This window comes from Cololabis saira, chromosome 2 (genome assembly GCF_033807715.1).
Source record: "Cololabis saira isolate AMF1-May2022 chromosome 2, fColSai1.1, whole genome shotgun sequence".
Taxonomy (NCBI): Eukaryota; Metazoa; Chordata; class Actinopteri; order Beloniformes; family Belonidae; genus Cololabis; species Cololabis saira.
In genome coordinates, this window is record NC_084588.1 from 9,623,511 (window position 1) to 9,642,116 (window position 18,606).

General features: G+C 41.7%; 1 protein-coding gene across 1 annotated transcript in view; it reads right to left on the reverse strand.

The window, feature by feature from the left end:
- si:ch211-186j3.6 (neural-cadherin) overlaps positions 1-18,606 on the reverse strand; it is a 361,581-nt gene that overhangs the window by 14,200 nt on the left and 328,775 nt on the right. Inside the window, exon 35 of the mRNA XM_061737325.1 lies at positions 11,664-11,908. Within this exon, the coding sequence (XP_061593309.1) occupies positions 11,664-11,908 (245 nt within the window). The remainder of the gene's footprint in view (positions 1-11,663; positions 11,909-18,606) is intronic.

Consider the following 18,606-nt stretch of genomic DNA (forward strand, 5'->3'; position numbering starts at 1 on the left):
CGCCGTCTGGGGCGTCGGAGAGATGGAAACGGGTTTGTGCTGGGAGCTGGCTGCTTTGTAGTCTTCCTACAGCAGGCTTTACTTTTAGAAATTAAGTGAAACTGACTTCCCCCCCTGCTTTGGGCATTTTGGGCAGGATTAGTGTTTGTTTTTGCGAGAGTGTGTGTACGTGTGCGTCTCTCACGAGACCAAACAAGGGAGCAGGAAGCAGCTTCAAGTGCTGTAAAAAGGACTAACAGCGTGGTCTTTGAATTCAAACAATGCTTTCTTCTGCTCTCAGACTTCACTTTTAACCCGAAGCATTGACAGACAGTGAGGTTTCTGCTCAAGTGATGCCTCGGGAGCGACTCACAAACATGCCACGGACTCTTCCTGATATCCACCTGGCAGATCAGACACTCCTCCATTATTTCCCAGTTACTGTAATTTAAACCCAGTGAACTTAAGGAGCCCGTCTTCATTTAGATATGTCAGACTCACTGTCAGCAGAGTGAACGGACACTGCCCCGGTAATGAAGTGGACTGACTGCCTGTGACAGGCTCAAGTCAGAAAATGACACATGCCAGTTATGATGCAGCATCGTGGACGTGCAGCGCTCAACATCACGGCGTCAGACAGCCAGGGCTGCATGGCAAGCCTCAGGAAATCCCCTGCACGCAGGGTGGGCTTCCTTCTGTCAGAGCTGGTGACTGGGGATGAGGATTGACATCCGCAAGGCATCAGCCTTACACTGATGCTTCAAGGACAAGTTCAACCTTTTCGCTTTACTGTGTCCAGAATCATGCAGCAGCTTATTTCAGTAAGTTCAGGAGTTAAAACACTCACTCAATGACTACGTTTACATGCAGTCAAAATGTGGGTTATTGCTAATATTCTGGTTACTGAAACATTCGGAATATTCCGTTTACATGCGTGAGTAAACAGGGTTATCCCTGTATACATGGTAATTAATCATTCGGGATATTTCGATCAAACCAGCGACGTGCGGAGAACGTGATGACGCAATTACCGTCATTTCCGCTTCTTCTTCCTGTATCCAAATTCAAAACAAATGCTGCTTCGCACAACTTTTCGCTCACCTTCTTGTAAATCTGTCTATCCCGGTACTTTCTACCGTCTACAAATGCCAAAATGTTCATATCCTTCACTACATTTATGAAGTGATTAGTCTCCTCCTGGTCTTGCCTTGCTCCATGTTTATAAGAACTTCCTGGACTCAAAAGACCAGGATTCCTTGTGAACAGAGCATGCGCAGAAAACAAATTCCTGTTCCGTTTGATGGGGATATTCCGTTTGGCGTTTACATGACCAAATATTCAGGTTTTAAAAGGAGTAACCCAGGGGTCATATTCAGGTTTTTAAAAACCGGAATATGAGCAAATTTGGGTTATTCAAAGGGGTTATTGGTGTTTACATGGCAAATTCGGGTTATTGCCAATATTCGGGTTTTAAAAGGGTTATTGACTGCATGTAAACGCAGTCAGTGTTGACAAGTCAGCACTTGTGCTTTTGAATCAGGGGTCTGGTGTTGGTTCAGTCACTTCTGAGTATGTTAACTCCAAGTTACCGACAGTATAAAGGCCTCATCAGTGGATCTTCATTACCGGGATTCCCACGGCAAGACCTACTGCCCTTTTTTTTTTTTTACTGCAATCAAAAAGTGAATTTGAGCTCATCTTATTGAGGAAAGGTAATACCGCTGCAGCAGCAGAAGATGGGGAGTTGATGTGGGAGAAATTACACAGCGAGTGAATGCGTCATTTAAATAGCTAACGACTGTTATAAGTCAGTTAATAAGTGGCCGGCCGTATCATAGGCTGCCCAAGAGTCACTTTTCATGCAGGTGAAATGCAGATAGAAACAAAAACAAACAAATCTCGGACACAGCTGAGGATGAAGCATAAAAATCTTATTGCGATGTGTAAGCGGCGTGTAACAGGCTCACGGCTGTCACCCACATCCAAACAAGCTGCCCCAGCAAAGCAAAATCATGAGTGGCAACTAAAATCAGATGAAATAAAGTATAAAAATACATGTAAATGAGCAGAAAAACATTAACATAAACCATCTGAGTAAGCCAAACAATCTAGTGGGAGCATGAATGCACTTTCCCAATGTAAAGGCAGCGTTATCCTCACCAGCGCAGCCTCTCCATCCATAAAAGGAGCTGTTGTGTTCACATGCCTCCAAAAATGTGCATTAATAGTTGCAACATGAAATTCTCTGATGGCGGTTAACTTGGTTAAGCTCCAGAGAAGGTGGAGGCAGAGAGGTACTGCAGCTTTGTTGAACAAAACCCAGGTTAGGTTTACAGAGCAAGTTACTATGGTAACAGAAGTTCACATTGCTTCCGCTTCTGAAACGGTCTGAGTTAAACCTCGGTGTTTGGTTGAAGTAATCTCGCTATCTTGAATGGAAAACCCTGAGTTTCCCTCTCTTTAGATTCAAGATACCCAGTTTGCATAAATCCTGCTTTTCTGAAATATACTTTAGGTCAGTGGTTCCCAACCTTTTTTCCATGGAGCCCCCCCTACTTGTGTCTAAGACCAGCCGGGCTCCCCGACCCGTACGTACTAGCAGCAAAAGAGTAAAGTGATTCGTTACAAACCTTTAATTGAAAAAATTAACATTAATTATGTTTTTTTGATACATTTCTCTTTGGTTTACCCTGTACTTTGTTTTTCTCACCTTCCTTTTGTGTCAACAATGTATAAAACACGCACAAAAAATAATTGCAAGGACATAAAAATATTTCTGAAAAATGTCTCTTTTAATATGAGAGCAACATTTTTTAAGGTTTTTCCTTTAACAACCTGTCAGAGTAGTAGTATGATTAAATGTTGAATAATGATATAATAATACGTTTTTAAGTTTTTATCCTGATAAATAACTTATAACGTATTTTAAAATGACCAAAATATATTTTCTAAGTGGGTTTATACAGACTTGGATTACTGTATTCCATTAGTTGTGTTATTATGATTTTTTATTTATTTAACATGTATAAATATAATTTTTACAACTGCATATCCTCAAAGCAGACAAAGTTTTGCGCCCCCCCAGAGATCTCTGGCACCCCCCCAGGGGGGGCCCGGACCCCAGGTTGGGGGACACTGCTGTAGATCAACACATAAAACATATCATATACAATCTGGAAGGAAAATCTGGACACCATTTCAATCATTCTGCACGTGCACGGTCCAGTCCAAAGACAAATACCATCGTACAAGTGCTCGTTCAAACAGTTCACCTGGATGTGAGTTTCAGATCCACAAACAAACAAAGAAGCAAACAAACAGACCCTCCAACTGCTTTGATGCACCAGGTTTATCATCAGCACGTCTAACAGGGAAGACTGTGAGAAAAACACTCCTCCCTTCCACACTTTGCATGCTACCAGCTGTTGAGGATACAATTAGTTTCATTTATCTTCATAGATTTTTTTCTTCAGACCAAATAAATGGTTTAGAAAAATTCTGCACTTTCCAGGTTTAGTTTGTCGTATGAAACATTTATTTGAGACATATTGTTTAATCTTTGTGAATGGGGGTGTTACTCCTGGTGTGCTGTGTGTGTATTGCGTAGATCAGTGTCTCCCAACCTGGGGTCGGGCCCCCCTGGGGGGGCGCCAGAGATCTCTGGGAGGGCGCGAAACTTTGTCTGCTTTGAGGATATTCAGTTGTAAAAATTATATTCGTGCATGTTAAATGAATAAAAAATAATAATAACACACCTAATGGAATACTGTAATCCAAGTCTGTATAAACCCACGTAGTATTAGAAGGATAAAAACGTAATAACTTATTATTATATCATTATTCAACATTTAATCATACTACTACTCCGACAGGTTGTTAAAAGAAAAATGTTAAAAAAATGTTGCTCTCTAAAAGAGACATTTTTCAGAAATTATTTTATGTCTTTGCAATTATTTTCTGTGCGTATTTTATACATTGGTGACACAAAATGAAAGTGAGAAAGACAAAGTCATATGTATACAGGGTAAACCAAAGAAAAATGTATTACAAAAACATAATTAATGTTCATTTTTTCAATTAAAGATTTGTAACGAATCACTTTACTCTTTTGCTGCTAGTACGTACGGGTCGGGGGGCTGGCTGGTCTTAGACACAAGTAGGGGGGGATCCAAGGAAAAAAGGTTGGGAACCACTGGCGTAGATAACGGACCTGGTGCCGGAGCAGGACTGGTGAAGCGTTCCAGTTCCTGGCTACGTGAAGCTACACCAAACGGAGGAAAGGGCCAGGATGTTGGACGATCAAGGAGAGCCACTTGTGGTGGTAACAACGACAGCAATGTAAAATCCGACAGTTTGTAGGGGTGGGCTGCCGTTTATTACGATTCTAGTTTCCTCACGTTTACTTTAGTTAGGGAGGTAAGTCATTGTCTTCTGGTGGGTACGGTTGGTTATTTAAGGTAGCTTCTGTTTTGTTTGTTGTTTTGGCCTTGCTCCACGGTGAAGCTGTAACTGTAGTTTCTTGGAAAATGCTTGTAAATGTGGTAAAACATCATTTGTCAACTTGGCAAGGTCTCTGGCTGTTTGAGTATTGGGGGACATGAGGCCTCTTTCATGTCATGTCCTTTAACGACCTCTAGATCGGGCATAACAATTTATTTAAGAGACAAAAACACTGGATGTGGCTGTGAGTCCTTCAGGCCACTCGCTGCAGAACTCTGATCCACATACATCAACTTAATGGATGATGACGTATGTCGTGACCAACACCTGTCGACCAGAACTTCTTCCCTGATTCAGACGAGCCAGCAGAACACGAGCTGGTCATCATCATGTCTTTGCACCATCAGATATGATTGTCCGGTTTACTACCTGCTGAATTACATTTGTGTGTTAACAAACTGAGACAGTTCAACATGACTTGCAAAAAGACGGTACCTAAAAGCCCAAGTGCAGGACTGCAGTGGAGAGAGTTAAAGTATTTGAGAATAAAACTGTCAGACAGTTATTTTGAGATCCGTTTCGGAGCACTAACGATGCCACTGTGTACTTTCTCTTACACTGATAAACTACTTTAAGCTTTGTTTATTGAGCACAATTTGTGCTTAGATATAATAATAATGGTTGCATTGTCTTGAAACTTGCAAGCTTTTGCTTCCATTGTCATTCAAAACCTCCAGTCTTGTGTGAGGTGGAGGAGAGGGGGAGGATTGGTAAATAGCACCTCAACCCACTGCTTAAAATGCCACGGGAAAGAGGTGCAAATGCCTGATCGAAAAGGCAGCACTGATACCGTAACCATTTAGTATTTTTTGACCTTAGCGTGTTACAAACATTTTATCAAGACTCGAGGCAATTGCATCAGCTCGTGAAAAGAAAAATGGCACAATGCTGAAGTATCTCCTTTGAAACTTGTGGATACCGGAGTTGAGCCTTTTGTCGAAGCAACAAAGAAATCTGGAAATAGAAATAACATTATTGTGACTGTGTTTGTGACTGGAGGGTGTGGGAGCCTCCGGCACAGACATGCACCTCCCCGTGAAGTGCAACTCCAGTCTGTGCTGATGTACGAGCAGTCAAAAGTGATTGGTGCACTTGGTACGCCGTACTTATTGTGGATGGTGCTTTGTTCAAATACAATACCGGTGTTGATGAAAACTGCACTCTGTAACGGGCTGCAATTTCATCAGGTTTGCTCATAATGCCAAAGCAATAACTGGTATTCAGCCTGCAGCGCGTGGACATGCTGTGACCTCAGTTGTTTCCATGGCTCTACGCGCCGCCCCCTCGCTCTTCTGTCTCCTCTGTGCTGCACTGATATCACTGGAAATGATGGCTGTTCGGCATACATCAGATCCCCCTGTACTTATAAAACCAGATTTATGTTTGATAACTTCTACTTTCAGTCGCAATAAATTGAGGCAGCAGCATAAAACTACTGTCAATAGGAGTTCTGGGGATCTCCAAACTTCAAGCGCCATCACACAGGTGTAAACACTCACAACGGCTTCCACAAGCTGCAAGGACCAGCTCGTAAATGTTGCAGGACAGACAGATTCTGGGACTGGCCAGCAGTCGATAAAAAGTGGATTAGGATCCAAAAGTTAAAGAGAAAATCGGTCCATTTAAGCACGTGGACTGCACTTGTTTACTTTCTTTTTAAGGTTCCCTGAGATGACTTTTGTAAGATTTGCAATAGCAGAAATAAACGGACCTGAAGTGCGTCATGGTGAGTTTTAATCTACTCAGACAAGCCACCGAAGGTTGCAGATGAGTTGCAAACACCAGCCATAAAATGGTTGAATAGTTTGGAAAATTGCTTGAAAAGAGGAGTAAATATTTTCTGCCGAATGCCACAAAGTTACATTTGCAAATATCTCAGTATCAAAGACTCAAAACTAATCAAAATAATGATACAAATTTGTCGGGGAAGTAAACTGACAATCACAAATGAAGACTATTACATGAAGGATACCAATCAAGTTCAATTATCTTTGGTGCAGACTGTGTCTTTAATTTCCCCCCGTCACGATGCCCTTCTTTTGTTCTTCCTATTCAAATATTTGGCGTCTGCACAAGCAATATTTAATTAAGGCATTAAAAAAACAGTCTGTCTTGCTGCTTGAATTTCAGAGAGACGCACGCTTGACCAATCGAGCGCAGGATGCCCCACCAATCGAAATTACTTCCAGAGCCCCTGGAGCATTGATCTCAATTTCTGCAGGTTTGAGTAAACAGCGACGTATATGCCTACAAATCAAGTAATTAACACTTAAAACAGAACTGAGCTTCGGCAGGATCAAGGTTGGATTTCACATTTAATATGAGCCCAAAGCCAATCTGGGAAGCAGCGCTGCGGAATAAAGGTAAAAAGAAGAGAGGGAGAAATGAACATTTGAACTGTGTCTGACTAGTCTCAAGGTGTGAAGGAGATGTGCTCTGAATAACCAATCAGGCCGGCAGACGGGACCAGCAGCGGCGCGATAACGCCACCATCTTTCTCAGCTCTACATCCCTCCCTTCCCGTCATGTGTTGCACGTCGCCTCCACTTTGTAATCTCAGCGCCTTCTTGTTTTCTTTTGGTATTGTTCCATGTCCCGTTTTATTTTTAACCCTCTGATCCGTGTTTCTTTTGTCTCTGGCTCTTCTTCTCTTTCCTCTTCTGTTGCATTGTCCTCAATTAAAGAGGGGAAAACATGCCATTGTAGCGACAAGTCTTTTTTTTTGAGGGTGCCCGGGGCACGTTCTCTGCAGAAACCGCCCTGGGCTCTCCGTTAGATATAGGAACAGAGAGCTAAAAGTGCAGGGAGATGAATATTCAGAATGCAAATGCAAACAGAAAGGCAGGAAGACAGAAACGTGTTGATTTTAAAAACAGAAAATCAGACAGCGGGTTGCAGCTCACCCTCTAAAAGTTCAGCGCGGGGGCTCTTTCACGCGCGTTTAGCAAATACACACCTCCTAACCTCAGATTCCTGCCGTTAATTTGGTGATTTTTTGGTGAATAAAAAAGCATAACTATCATAAAAACGGCTGCATCTTCAGGCGATCGCTGCCTTCTAGCAACATAATACCCCCCATGATCAAAGGTAGACAGACGAAACCTAGGAATCCGATTTTACAAGGCTCTTATAGGCTTCCAAGTAAACAGATGACAATAGCAGAGTGGCTGCTTTATATACTCGTAGTATCCGTATCTGCATCTATCAATCCACTTAAAGCGCTCAAGAACAACTAGGAAACAAAAGTATCACGGATGTGTACAGGTGAAACACAACAGAAAAGAAATACTAATAAACACAGAGGATTTCTTTAGACTTCTGCAGCTGAGGGTTTCCTTCCTGAACAAAACAGCAAACTGAAACATAAAAGGCACGTGACACAACAAAGATCATAGGGTTTCTGCTCTGTACCAGAATCTGGGCGGCTGTCAACCTTTCTCAGATATGTGCATGAAGTCTAAACTGGAGGGGGGAAAGATTTTACAATGAAAAAAATAAACTAAACTAAACAGAAGGCTCATAATCTGTGAATCCTAATATACAAACTCAAGAAGTTGAAGAAAAAGTTCAACCTCATTATTTGATAATATATAAAACAGAGATGAAATGAGCCAATAAAGCAGAACCAATGAAAACATCCCACATTAAACTCATTCTGGTGAAATGTGAACCAGAGGGAGGTCTCATCAGGGGGTCAACGGCCTGACAGGACCACAGGGGACTCACTCATCACTCTCCAGCCTGCACCGCTCAGACCACCAGGAAAACTACCAACCAACTCCAACAACTGTCATCTGCTGAGACACTGCAGCTGGGGCCGACTGGTGACAGCTGGGAGACAGAGTACGGAGAAGTGGCGGAGCGCTTTGTGGAGAACAATCCTCTCATTTGCAGTGTGAACAGGACAAAGTAGGAGAAACAGTGAAGGACCACAGATTCCCGGGTGTTCACCTGGGTCAAAGACTGCACTGAATGTGCAACACGGCGTTGATGTCTGACCTTCTTCAGGAAGCTTATAGTCCGTAAATGTTTGCTGAAAGTTGTTTTTGTAAAGTTCATGGTGGGGTTTTTCCTCTGAGAGGTGGACTTGGATGCTCTTGAACCCAAACCGAATCAAAACCAGTAGTTAAGTGCATGATTGTATGCCAAACAGCAGATCATCATTTTCCAGAACCCTGATCTTGTTTTATTTATTTATCTATTTTTTATAAATTTGAGACGGCAGCTTTTTAGACGCACTGGGGAAAAAACAGGTCAAAGGTCATAAACTGCCTTCCCCACTTTAAAAGTGCATTTACCAAAACACTTGATGCTGTATTCCTATTATAAATCAGAGAACTAACTAAATGCTAAATTATCAATTGAAATCCAACAGAGGTCTAGAGTCTAGAGCATACTAACCTCCTTGCCCTCCCTGCCCTCACATGGTGGACAGACCAGAGCTCAGCTGGAAAAAAAAAAGGTTCTGCATAAAATGAAAGGATTCTTTTGCATTGCACGTGTGTCTGTGTGTGTCTGTTAGCCTTCAGGGTGACACACACACACACACACACTCATTAGTGTAACACAGCATAGCACAGCAGCCTCACACAGGGAACAGGCTGATGAAACAGCGTGGGTCTGTGCCGGTGCGGACGGGTCTGCAGGCGCTGGGACTGATTGTTCGGATGCTGCTAAAGCTGTCAGACATAATGGACAACACTCGCCATCCTCCACACAATTAGAGGCCTCTGCAGGTTCACTGCATTTGCAGACCTGAAACAGTCATTATAACATATTCCCTTTTACTCTTCTATCTGTCAAGCGAAATAATTCAACTTCTTTCTTCCGTTTTATTTTTTTTTAAGCCACCTAATAAAAGAAACTCCTCACGTGATGGCAGCAATTTTCTGGTGTGCAGTCTGTTGCGAGGCCCCAGGTAGGCAGTCATTATGGAAGAAAACATCTGGCACTGCTGGCTTAGAATATATGACTGTGTGAGAGAAAGAACGTGAGCTCCTAAAAAGTCCTTTTATTCAAATGTCAATCCAATAATTTCATTTAATTTCATTTTCATCCCATCTATCTGTAGTTTCCTTGAACTCATTTCTCAGCATCTGTCATTATTCTAAGTGTACTTGAAGTCTCTCCATCTTAGGGCCCCATCGCTGGTTGACCTCGTCTGTGATGGGCAAAAAAAACCACTGAAACATGGCTGCTATGATGGCTAAATGAGACATCGGGGGAGTGCATTCTGTGCTTATTTATAATGACACCGGAGGAGAAATTTAATGACTCTTTTTGAAAACAAACATTTTCCTGTTTTTCAAGTGTACGTCTTTTGTTTTCAAATGGATATCACCTTGGTTCCTTGGATGTTTTAAGGTACTTATTTAACTCCTCAAGCCTCAGGCTGAGTTGTTAAACTTACACCTGAAAAACATCTTCAAACTGAGACTCTCAGAGCTCCACACCTTAAAAACCAAACAGAACAACCTGAAGCCTGATTTAAGATTCTGCGTTAAACCAACGCAGAGCCTACTCCGTTGCCGTGACGCCGTCATGAACCCTTCGGACTTCTCCGTCACTCCATTTCTCCGCGGTGCAATACCCCCCCAGAGCGCTAGTTGACACTTTGTTTAGCTGCAAAAAAACTAAACAACCCCCACCCCCCCCCAAAAAAAAAAAAAAAAAAAAAAAAATCACACAGACACGAAGAATAGAGTGCTGAAAGTTCACCATTGCTTCACGAACCGGAACCGGAAATGCGTTGCTACCAAGCAAACCAATCACAGCCCTCTCGGTCTGCGTTGGGTCTGCGTCGCCTCGACGCGTAGTTACATTTTTTGGGAGGAGCATGTCAGGCTACGGCGTAGGCTACGGGGAGACTCCTGCGTAGCCGCGTACCCTACGGCGTAGGTTTACCGTAGAACCATAATTCAGGCTTTTGTCTGCTCGGCTGTGAGGCACTGAAGAGGATTTTGAATATCACCTCCTCATCCCCAGGACGGACCTCAGTCAATGAACATTGTAAATCAGAGAGCCGTGTAATAACAACAAGTCAGACTTTCTCAACTTTCCCAGCCTGTTTTGTTTCTTAAAGATCCCATCTGCAGGTCAACCCAACTTTACTGGAAGAGAAATGATTGGTAAATCCAAATCCTGCAGTGATTTAGTCAGAGAATTACGAGGGTTATTCAATATGAATGCGGCATGCTTGAAATATTTGAAGACAAAACAACTGTGTTGACTGTATTTTAATAACAGTTAAACCCGGTACAGGGAACGTTGGGAGCAGGAGGTGAGATGTGCAGAGCTCTTAGTCATGATGGACATTTTTATTCAATAACCCCTCCGACACTACGGCATGAAGACTGCTGGGGTGAGGAGGTTTACGCGATTTAAAAAAAAATATGTTGCATTAATGAGAATCTGCTAAAAAATGATTAAAGGTTAAAGTTTATATTCATGTCAACAACAAAATAATATATTTTGCTGCTTGTAATCTGGATGGAGATAGATAGATAGATAGATAGATAGATAGATAGATAGATAGATAGATAGATAGATAGAATAGAATATCTACGGTCACATGGTCACATGACTCTGCAGAACCAAGACCATATGAAAGAAACCCATCGCTCCATCTGCTACTTGTCTTTTCCTGATGTAAACATCAATCTGGAAAAAGACGAATCTCAGGAGATCACATGACCTCTTGCCATTACTCTACTGTCAAACCCTTTCTGCTCCAAGGAACACGTAAGCCTTTTATTTCTATTTTTATCTTATTTATTTATTTCTTTATTCTCATTAGCATCTCTTGCGAGTGGTTTTCTTAAGAAAACAGAGCTGTTTAATCCCACACATCTCTTCTAGGAAAACCGTGGTCCACCTGAATCCTGGCAGGTTTTAAGCATGCGCTGGACAGTTCTTCTCCTGATCCTAGCTTCAACAGTAACCTTTGTTGTTTTGTTTGTTTGATGCTGACCCATAATTGGATCCTTCTGAAACACAGTGACATTTTCCCAGCACCAGGATGTGTCTTCTCATTGTGTCATTTAGCCTTTAATAGCGTCCTGAACCCGATACACTGCAGTTCTTTCCTAATTAGAGGTTTTCAACTCTTGGTTCAGTTGAATAAAAGGGACTTTTCTTTGGCCAGGCGTGTAATGTATGTGACATGCAGAGCGAGCTCTACCTACCCAGCAGGGCCATGAAGCAGATGCAGATGGCGAAGAGGGAGCTGAAGCTCAGGCCCACGTCCTCCCTGTAGATGGCCAGCGTGGTCTCGCAGTGGCGTCCTCTGTAGCCGTCTGGACAGTGGCAGGTGAACTTGGAGGGAGACTGGGCCACGCAGGTCCCGCGGTGGCAGGGCCTCGTGGCACACAGGGTGTACACGCACGACTTCCTGGTCCCGTTCACACGGACCATGTGACCAGGGGGACATCTGCAAAAATTGAGTCAATTAAATCAAAAGACCAGGAACTCAGATTTCCTGTACGCACAACACTAGGCCGTAAGCCTGTTTTTCCAAGAGGAAAGATGTCCCTGGCAGGAAGGAAATGATCTGGAACCTCATGGCCGTGCTGGCAGCGCTGAACATGTCTGAGTAGTTGATTATTTCCAGGATCCTTTCCACTTTTCTGTGTCAGTCATCTCTGGTTTTATCTTCAGTGGCTTGGATAAACAGTTACACAAGAACAGTTACCGTAAACATGACACATTTAAACTGTCAGGCGCTTCAGTCAGCTGAGGAGACGGGTCACCAGCTGAGGCTTGAGATCACATGACCAGAGATAAAGTAGCTCCCACCGTCATTAAAAAAACAACAAAAAACAACTAAAAAAGGGTGAGATCGGAAGAATAAAATGTTCATCTCCGATTACAACGCAGCCGTTATGGTTTAAGGCACAAACAAAAACACCCAAACCTCTTGACAAATGTGACATATTAAAAGTTCACATATTATAAGTGATTGGAGCTGAAGTGCACTTTTTTATTTGTCGTCTACTGTGGAGACAGAAGCAGCCATGATAACAAGGCAGCATAACTTAGAGGAATAACTATTAAAGCCCAGATTTCCCCCCTAGAGGTTACATAAAAAACATTCACAACCCAGTAAAATTGTGTTGTAGAAAGATTGTGAGTTGATACAGCTGCAGTGCGTGGTTTTGGTTTAGCTATGTAGCGCTCGTCAGGGAACAGAACTGACTCCATGTACCTGTGATTTGTCATATTTAGGCTCATAGGTGTAATTTCCACTGGAATCCAGAATCTACACCCCACGCTCTTTTCAAATTTTTAAAGGTACATTTTTTTTACATGGGGAAACAATGTTTTGTTTTTGACTTTCCTTTTTTTTTTTTTTTTTTTTTAAATCGCTTTATAACCATTTGGCCTAGACATTTCAAATATATGCCATATATTGTAGGAATCAAGTAGATATATAAGAAACACCTCTTTATTTATAATTTGAAGACTTTTTATATTTTATATTATTTTTTACATAGAAAAAAACAAGTGCTGACATTGATTTTCTATAACCTGAATTAATTCTGTCCTGGAATCCAGAAACAAAGATGAGACGGCAGCTGAAACGTGATCTGCAGTAGAAAGGTGATTTTGATTTGCTGACCATGAAAGTGAGATGTTTACACTTTTCTATCTTACACTTTTCTTCTAATGTGATCACATGATTAATGAAAATATGAAGCTGAATTTAAAAAAAATGCCTACACTATCATTGTTTCAAAGGTGGTTTATAGCTCCTGTTGTTCCTTCAACATTTAACCTTTTGTCTTTTTATGTCAGAAGACAGATGAGGAGGAGCTGGATCAAAAGGTGAAGTTTTAGACAAGAAGCAGAAGCAAAATGTTATATAAATAAAAGGAATAGACTCACATTATCTCAAAACTGATCACACACAGAATGCAAAATAAATGTCCAAGATTTCTAATTTCATGAACTGATTTTCTCAATTCTTAGTCAATCGTCTTTTGACTGAATAATATATGGCAGCTGTTTCTCATAAACATTGTAGAACCATAAATATTTCCAGCTAAAATGATATGGGTGGTTTTGTGTCTTCATACCGGTAGTTCTAATGTAGGTAGAAATGCAGAAATGCCCCCCCAATGTTCAGGCTACACTGGTACTGAAATGATGGGAAGCTGTGTGGGAGTATAGCATGTGAATTCAGCAACTATTTATTACCACCACTCATAACCTTAAAATGATAAGAGGACTTTTTCTGAAAACAAAATCAGTCCAACTTTATGGGCAACAGTGTAGTTATTTATTTGTTTATTAAATGTCAAAATGATTAAGAGCAAAATGTTAATTCAATATGCAGCTAATGCTAAAATCAGATATTTTGGATTTAATAACTGTCTGCGGAGGTAAAGCTGAGACTTGAATAAAGATGTGACCTTGTGTTAGACAGGAGGATTATGAACCAGAGATCTGAGGGACATCAAAGCACCCAGCAGTGGATTTGTTGATACAAGGCTCTGTTTTGTGTTCAGTTTAATACTTGGTTAATTAAATTTAAAAAAAGAAAGTTGTTGTATTTAATATGTGAAGGCAAAATTTAAGTGTTTCTTTCAGTAAAAGTTAGCCAACATTAGTAACTCAAATGCAAATGTTTAGCTTGATCCTTGACCTTTCCTGACCTCTTGGATGCATATTATTGTCGTAATTTCAGGACTGTAGTCTATCGTGTGTGTGTGTAGATACACATTTTTAATCTGATCATTATGAATCCTGTCAGACTTAGATCAAGGCTACATAACTGGCAAGCTGTTTTTTTTTTTTAAAGATGTATAAATAAATACATGAATAAATAAAACATCTCTACATTTTCCTGTAATTCTATTGAATAAACATATCTTTTGAAACATGTCCCAAGTTGCTGAGGTTTCTTAGCCTAAAATACTTTACGTTTTAACATTAACACAAGACACATTACTGTTCTGTGGCGTCAGTGGTTCAGCCCTGGTTCTCTGTGGCCACGTCAGACCAAGTGGCTCAAAAGTGAGAGGAAGGAAGTTCCTCTCACCTACATCGCTGACTCTAACCTTAGCCATTATTCTGAGTAGAGATAAGAGGGAGCAACAGTAAACCAGCACAGTGAGGAGCGTAAGAATTTGCATGAAGGCACAAAGTCATTAATGAAATGAATTACGTATTAAATAAGAGGAGTGCACTAATTGCATCATTCTAATATGACTCTTTTCTGGTAAGAGTAAAACACACTCAACGTTAAAACTACTCTTCCAAACACTCAACAGAGCTACAGAAGTACATCCATCTATGAACCCTGAATCATTACCGCTCACATCTAATCTTGTGGAATATTTATTACAATTTCCAGCAGTGGGAAAACTTAATTACGCCTTTAACCAGTGATCTTACAGGGATGTAGACTTTAATAGAGAAGGAACTGTGGGAGATAAAAATGCTGACTGTGGCACTGGCAGTAACAAGGGTGATTTTATGCAGATGGGGCCACATTTTCTGCCTCACTTCAGAAAGCACTGCTGTAATTAAAAGCTCATTTGGGTGTAACAACTCAAACAAACATTTTATGAACCTATTAATGCGGTATCTCATTCAGTGTCTATGGAATAGCTCAAGGCTGTAAATTTTGATGACAACAGAAATAGGTTTAGCCTCGGCTCTCTGGTGAGGTGCTCATGCTTATAAATATTGGCCTAACTTTACTATGACAGAGCAACATTAAATTCAGAAGTGCTGTAATTTATTCCCTAAATATATTTCATAATAAATATATGTCCTAATTGATCCTCTTCCACTAACAAACTGGACTCCAGACGAGGCAGTAAAGAGTAAACGTAGAGCAACTTCTCCCAAACTCTTTTACTGTATAATAATGTTCATATCCAGCTTGTGGGTTTAGCTATTACATTTGCTGCACTGTTGAGAAGCTTTGCCAACTTATTTATTTTAAAAAGCCACAAGTACACAGACAGAAACCCAAACAACCAAAGACAAAAAAGGTTTCATTGAAGTTAAGTTTATCTTAGTAACACTACTGCCCTTTCAGTGGATACACTCAGTATAATACCTATATTAAGGGTTATCAGATTTTTGCTGTTTTTGACTGCACCTGTAATCATGCTTTGGACATGTGAAAACATGATGATGAGTGGTGCAACGCTCCGTCTGCTCTTTAAAGCATCCGTCATCATGGCCATCTCAGGACATCTCAGGACAACACTCGCATCAATGTAGCCAGGAAGTGCTAGTTAGCTATGTTCTACCAAAGGCTCCACCTGGATTGAAGTTAGTGTAACTGCTTTTGGTGTGAACCAAACCTGCCTCAATTGGTCAGCATGTCCACCTGGGGAGTGCCACGTTCAAGTTTTTCCTCTCGTGTCCAAGAGTGAGTAGGTTTGGTGATGCCATCATGAGCAACAAGCCTACTTGCGGGAAGATGCCGTCTCCAGTTTGCTCCTTTCCTCAGGGATGCAGCCTCTCTTTCCATGAAAATGACCAACACAAGCCATACCCCATCTCTCTGGGACTCCATGCCAGGAGAGCATTCACTGGTGATTTCTTTCACTTCCTTTGGTGCTCCCTCTGGAAAGGCAGGTAAAGTTTGAGGACAGACGCTGGGACAGACTGCTGTTACATGTACTGACCCCTGGCTTTGACGGTTGAGGGACATGGCTTCATCTGAATCTGATCTGATGACTTGACGGATTATCTGTAAGCAACTAAGTGCTTTGAAGCTACAATTTTAGCTAGACTCTTGGAAGGAGCAAGATGATGTCATGGAAACTGGCCTTAACATGCATGGCTTGAAAGACTGGCTTGACCATGAAGATTAATTGTCAGGACAGTGTGTTGTTGCTCCTGTAGGACAGGATGGGACATTCTTACTGCTTACTTTGGTGAAAGAACTTCTTGCTCACAAACCCAAACTTTGTCTCTGAGCGGAAATTGTTGTGGGGCAAGCCCCTCTCTACCCATATGGCAGTTTCTGGCTAAAGCTAGGCAATGGGCTCTGCGATCATGGTTTAGACAACAAGTACATTTCGTACTTGTTAAGTGCATTTCGGGAGTTCAACACCTCTCCTGAAGGAAATTGGAGTCCCAACAGATTATGTCTTTCATATGCCACGCTCTACAGCACTATGCCTTGTCAAGGGAAAGGTCCCCATTTATTTGGATGGGCCTCTATAGGATCGAGGACTGTATAGGCAACACTCGAAGGAAATACAAGTGAAGTCTGAGCTTAAAAAGAAACAGCGTGAAGCTCTGCATATTGATACTCTAAGGAATGATGCGAAAACTAAGCCCAATGCGAGTACTCTCAACGTTACATCTCCCACCAAAGGTTTGGGCTCTCGACCAATGTAGTCAAAAAAAGCTCCTCCCCCCCTACATGTCTCCAGAGAGACACAGCACCTTAGGAGAACAAGGCACAGTCCTTCTTACTATAGGACTTTGTTGTGTTCAAGTGCCGAGTTGGAAAATGCATTGTGTTCCCTTTTCACATTCTCCCAAGGACAAGTCCCGCCTTACACACACATATGCATTTGGTTTACTATGTACACTGTGGGTGTGTGGAGAGCACTCAGTAAAAAAAAAGCTAGTTTCTGACACTTGTGCAAATATTCCAAAATGGTAAATGTGATTCAACCTCAGCATCCTGTCATGGGGTTTGACCTTACTGCTGAAGGTCTTTGTTGCTCTCTGCTTGAGCCACGTCAGTCAGAGGATACAAACATTTTTTCAAACAAGACTGCTCTACTTTTTGCTCTGACTTCTGCTGAACAGGCGGGAGACCTTCACATGCTGGTGCATCCCCCATGCGCTGAGTTTGCTTTGTATGAGTAAGATTACTCTACTCCTATATTGAGGATATTTTCAGTACGTGAAGGTATTCCCTCAGACTTAAACGCTATGGGAGTTGAGCTCACAAGCCTTTGTTTCTGAGGACTAGAGGAGGTTGCACTGCATGCGCCCAGTGCATGGAGAGTACTGACTGCACTCAAATCATGCATCTACGCAGTCAACTGTTTGGCTGGTTTCCAGCCAGAGGTAGAGCTCTGTCTATGCAGAGGCTGTCTCAGTGAATTTTGGGAGCAGTTTCCCTATCCGAGAGCAGCAGGGGTCTCCCTTTGTTTCATGGGGCAAATGCTCACTTGATCAGGGGCGCAGGAATGCCACAGGCTCCGTTTACAGGGATTTCTGAAGACGGCATCTGTCCTACCATCATGTGGCCATCACGCCACACTACAGATTGAATGTGACAACCCATTTTGTGGCTTAGTCTGTTGTTTCTTCTGCGTGCTGCACCCGACCCTTTTTTGGTAGCTGCTCCATTGGCCGTGTATAAACATCTTGCTCTATATGTTTTGTACCAAGTGAATTGAGTGAAAGGGAATGACAAGTTATGTCTATAAAGAAGATGAACGAGGTACAGCACTTGGTTGCCCCACAGTACTCTTGGGCTCGGTTAGGAGCATCTGTCAACCTGAAGGATGACTGTGATGACAGATGCATTTAAGTGCAGACAGGACCTTCCGCTTGTCATCACAAGTCATCCGCCTTAATGGCATGATCAGAGATGTCTTCAGTCAAGGGGATGTTATATAGCGGACTAAATATGTTCCTTATTTCTCTGTACATTACATCTTCATGGAGACGTATTAAGCTTTACAAACTAACAGTCTGGATGAAGAAATACTTGTTTATATAACACACTTTGTTCATCAGTGCCAAACATTGCTGTCTAGTTTCCATCTTGCACTTGGTGCACGAGTAGGGGGATATTAAGTAGTGCCAAGAAAAGGGAACATGCTGCTTCTCTCCTTGTTATGTGTTGCTACACAGATTTTAGATTTTATTTTTGACTTTTAATGTCACTCAAAGATGTTAATACAAGCTATAATACATTCCACCCATCTCAGTCTATTGATGGAAAGTGATTTTAGTTTTTCCCTTAAAAGCAAACAAAGTGTGAGAGCCAGACTGTATATGTCATTTTCACAGCTTAGATGGAGCCCCAACTTTCTTCATAACGGTTGGGAGAAAAACTGATTCATCTGTTTGAAAGACATTTTAATAGATAATTAGCTGTGGTGGGGATTTGTGTGCCCTCACCAAAGCTCAACG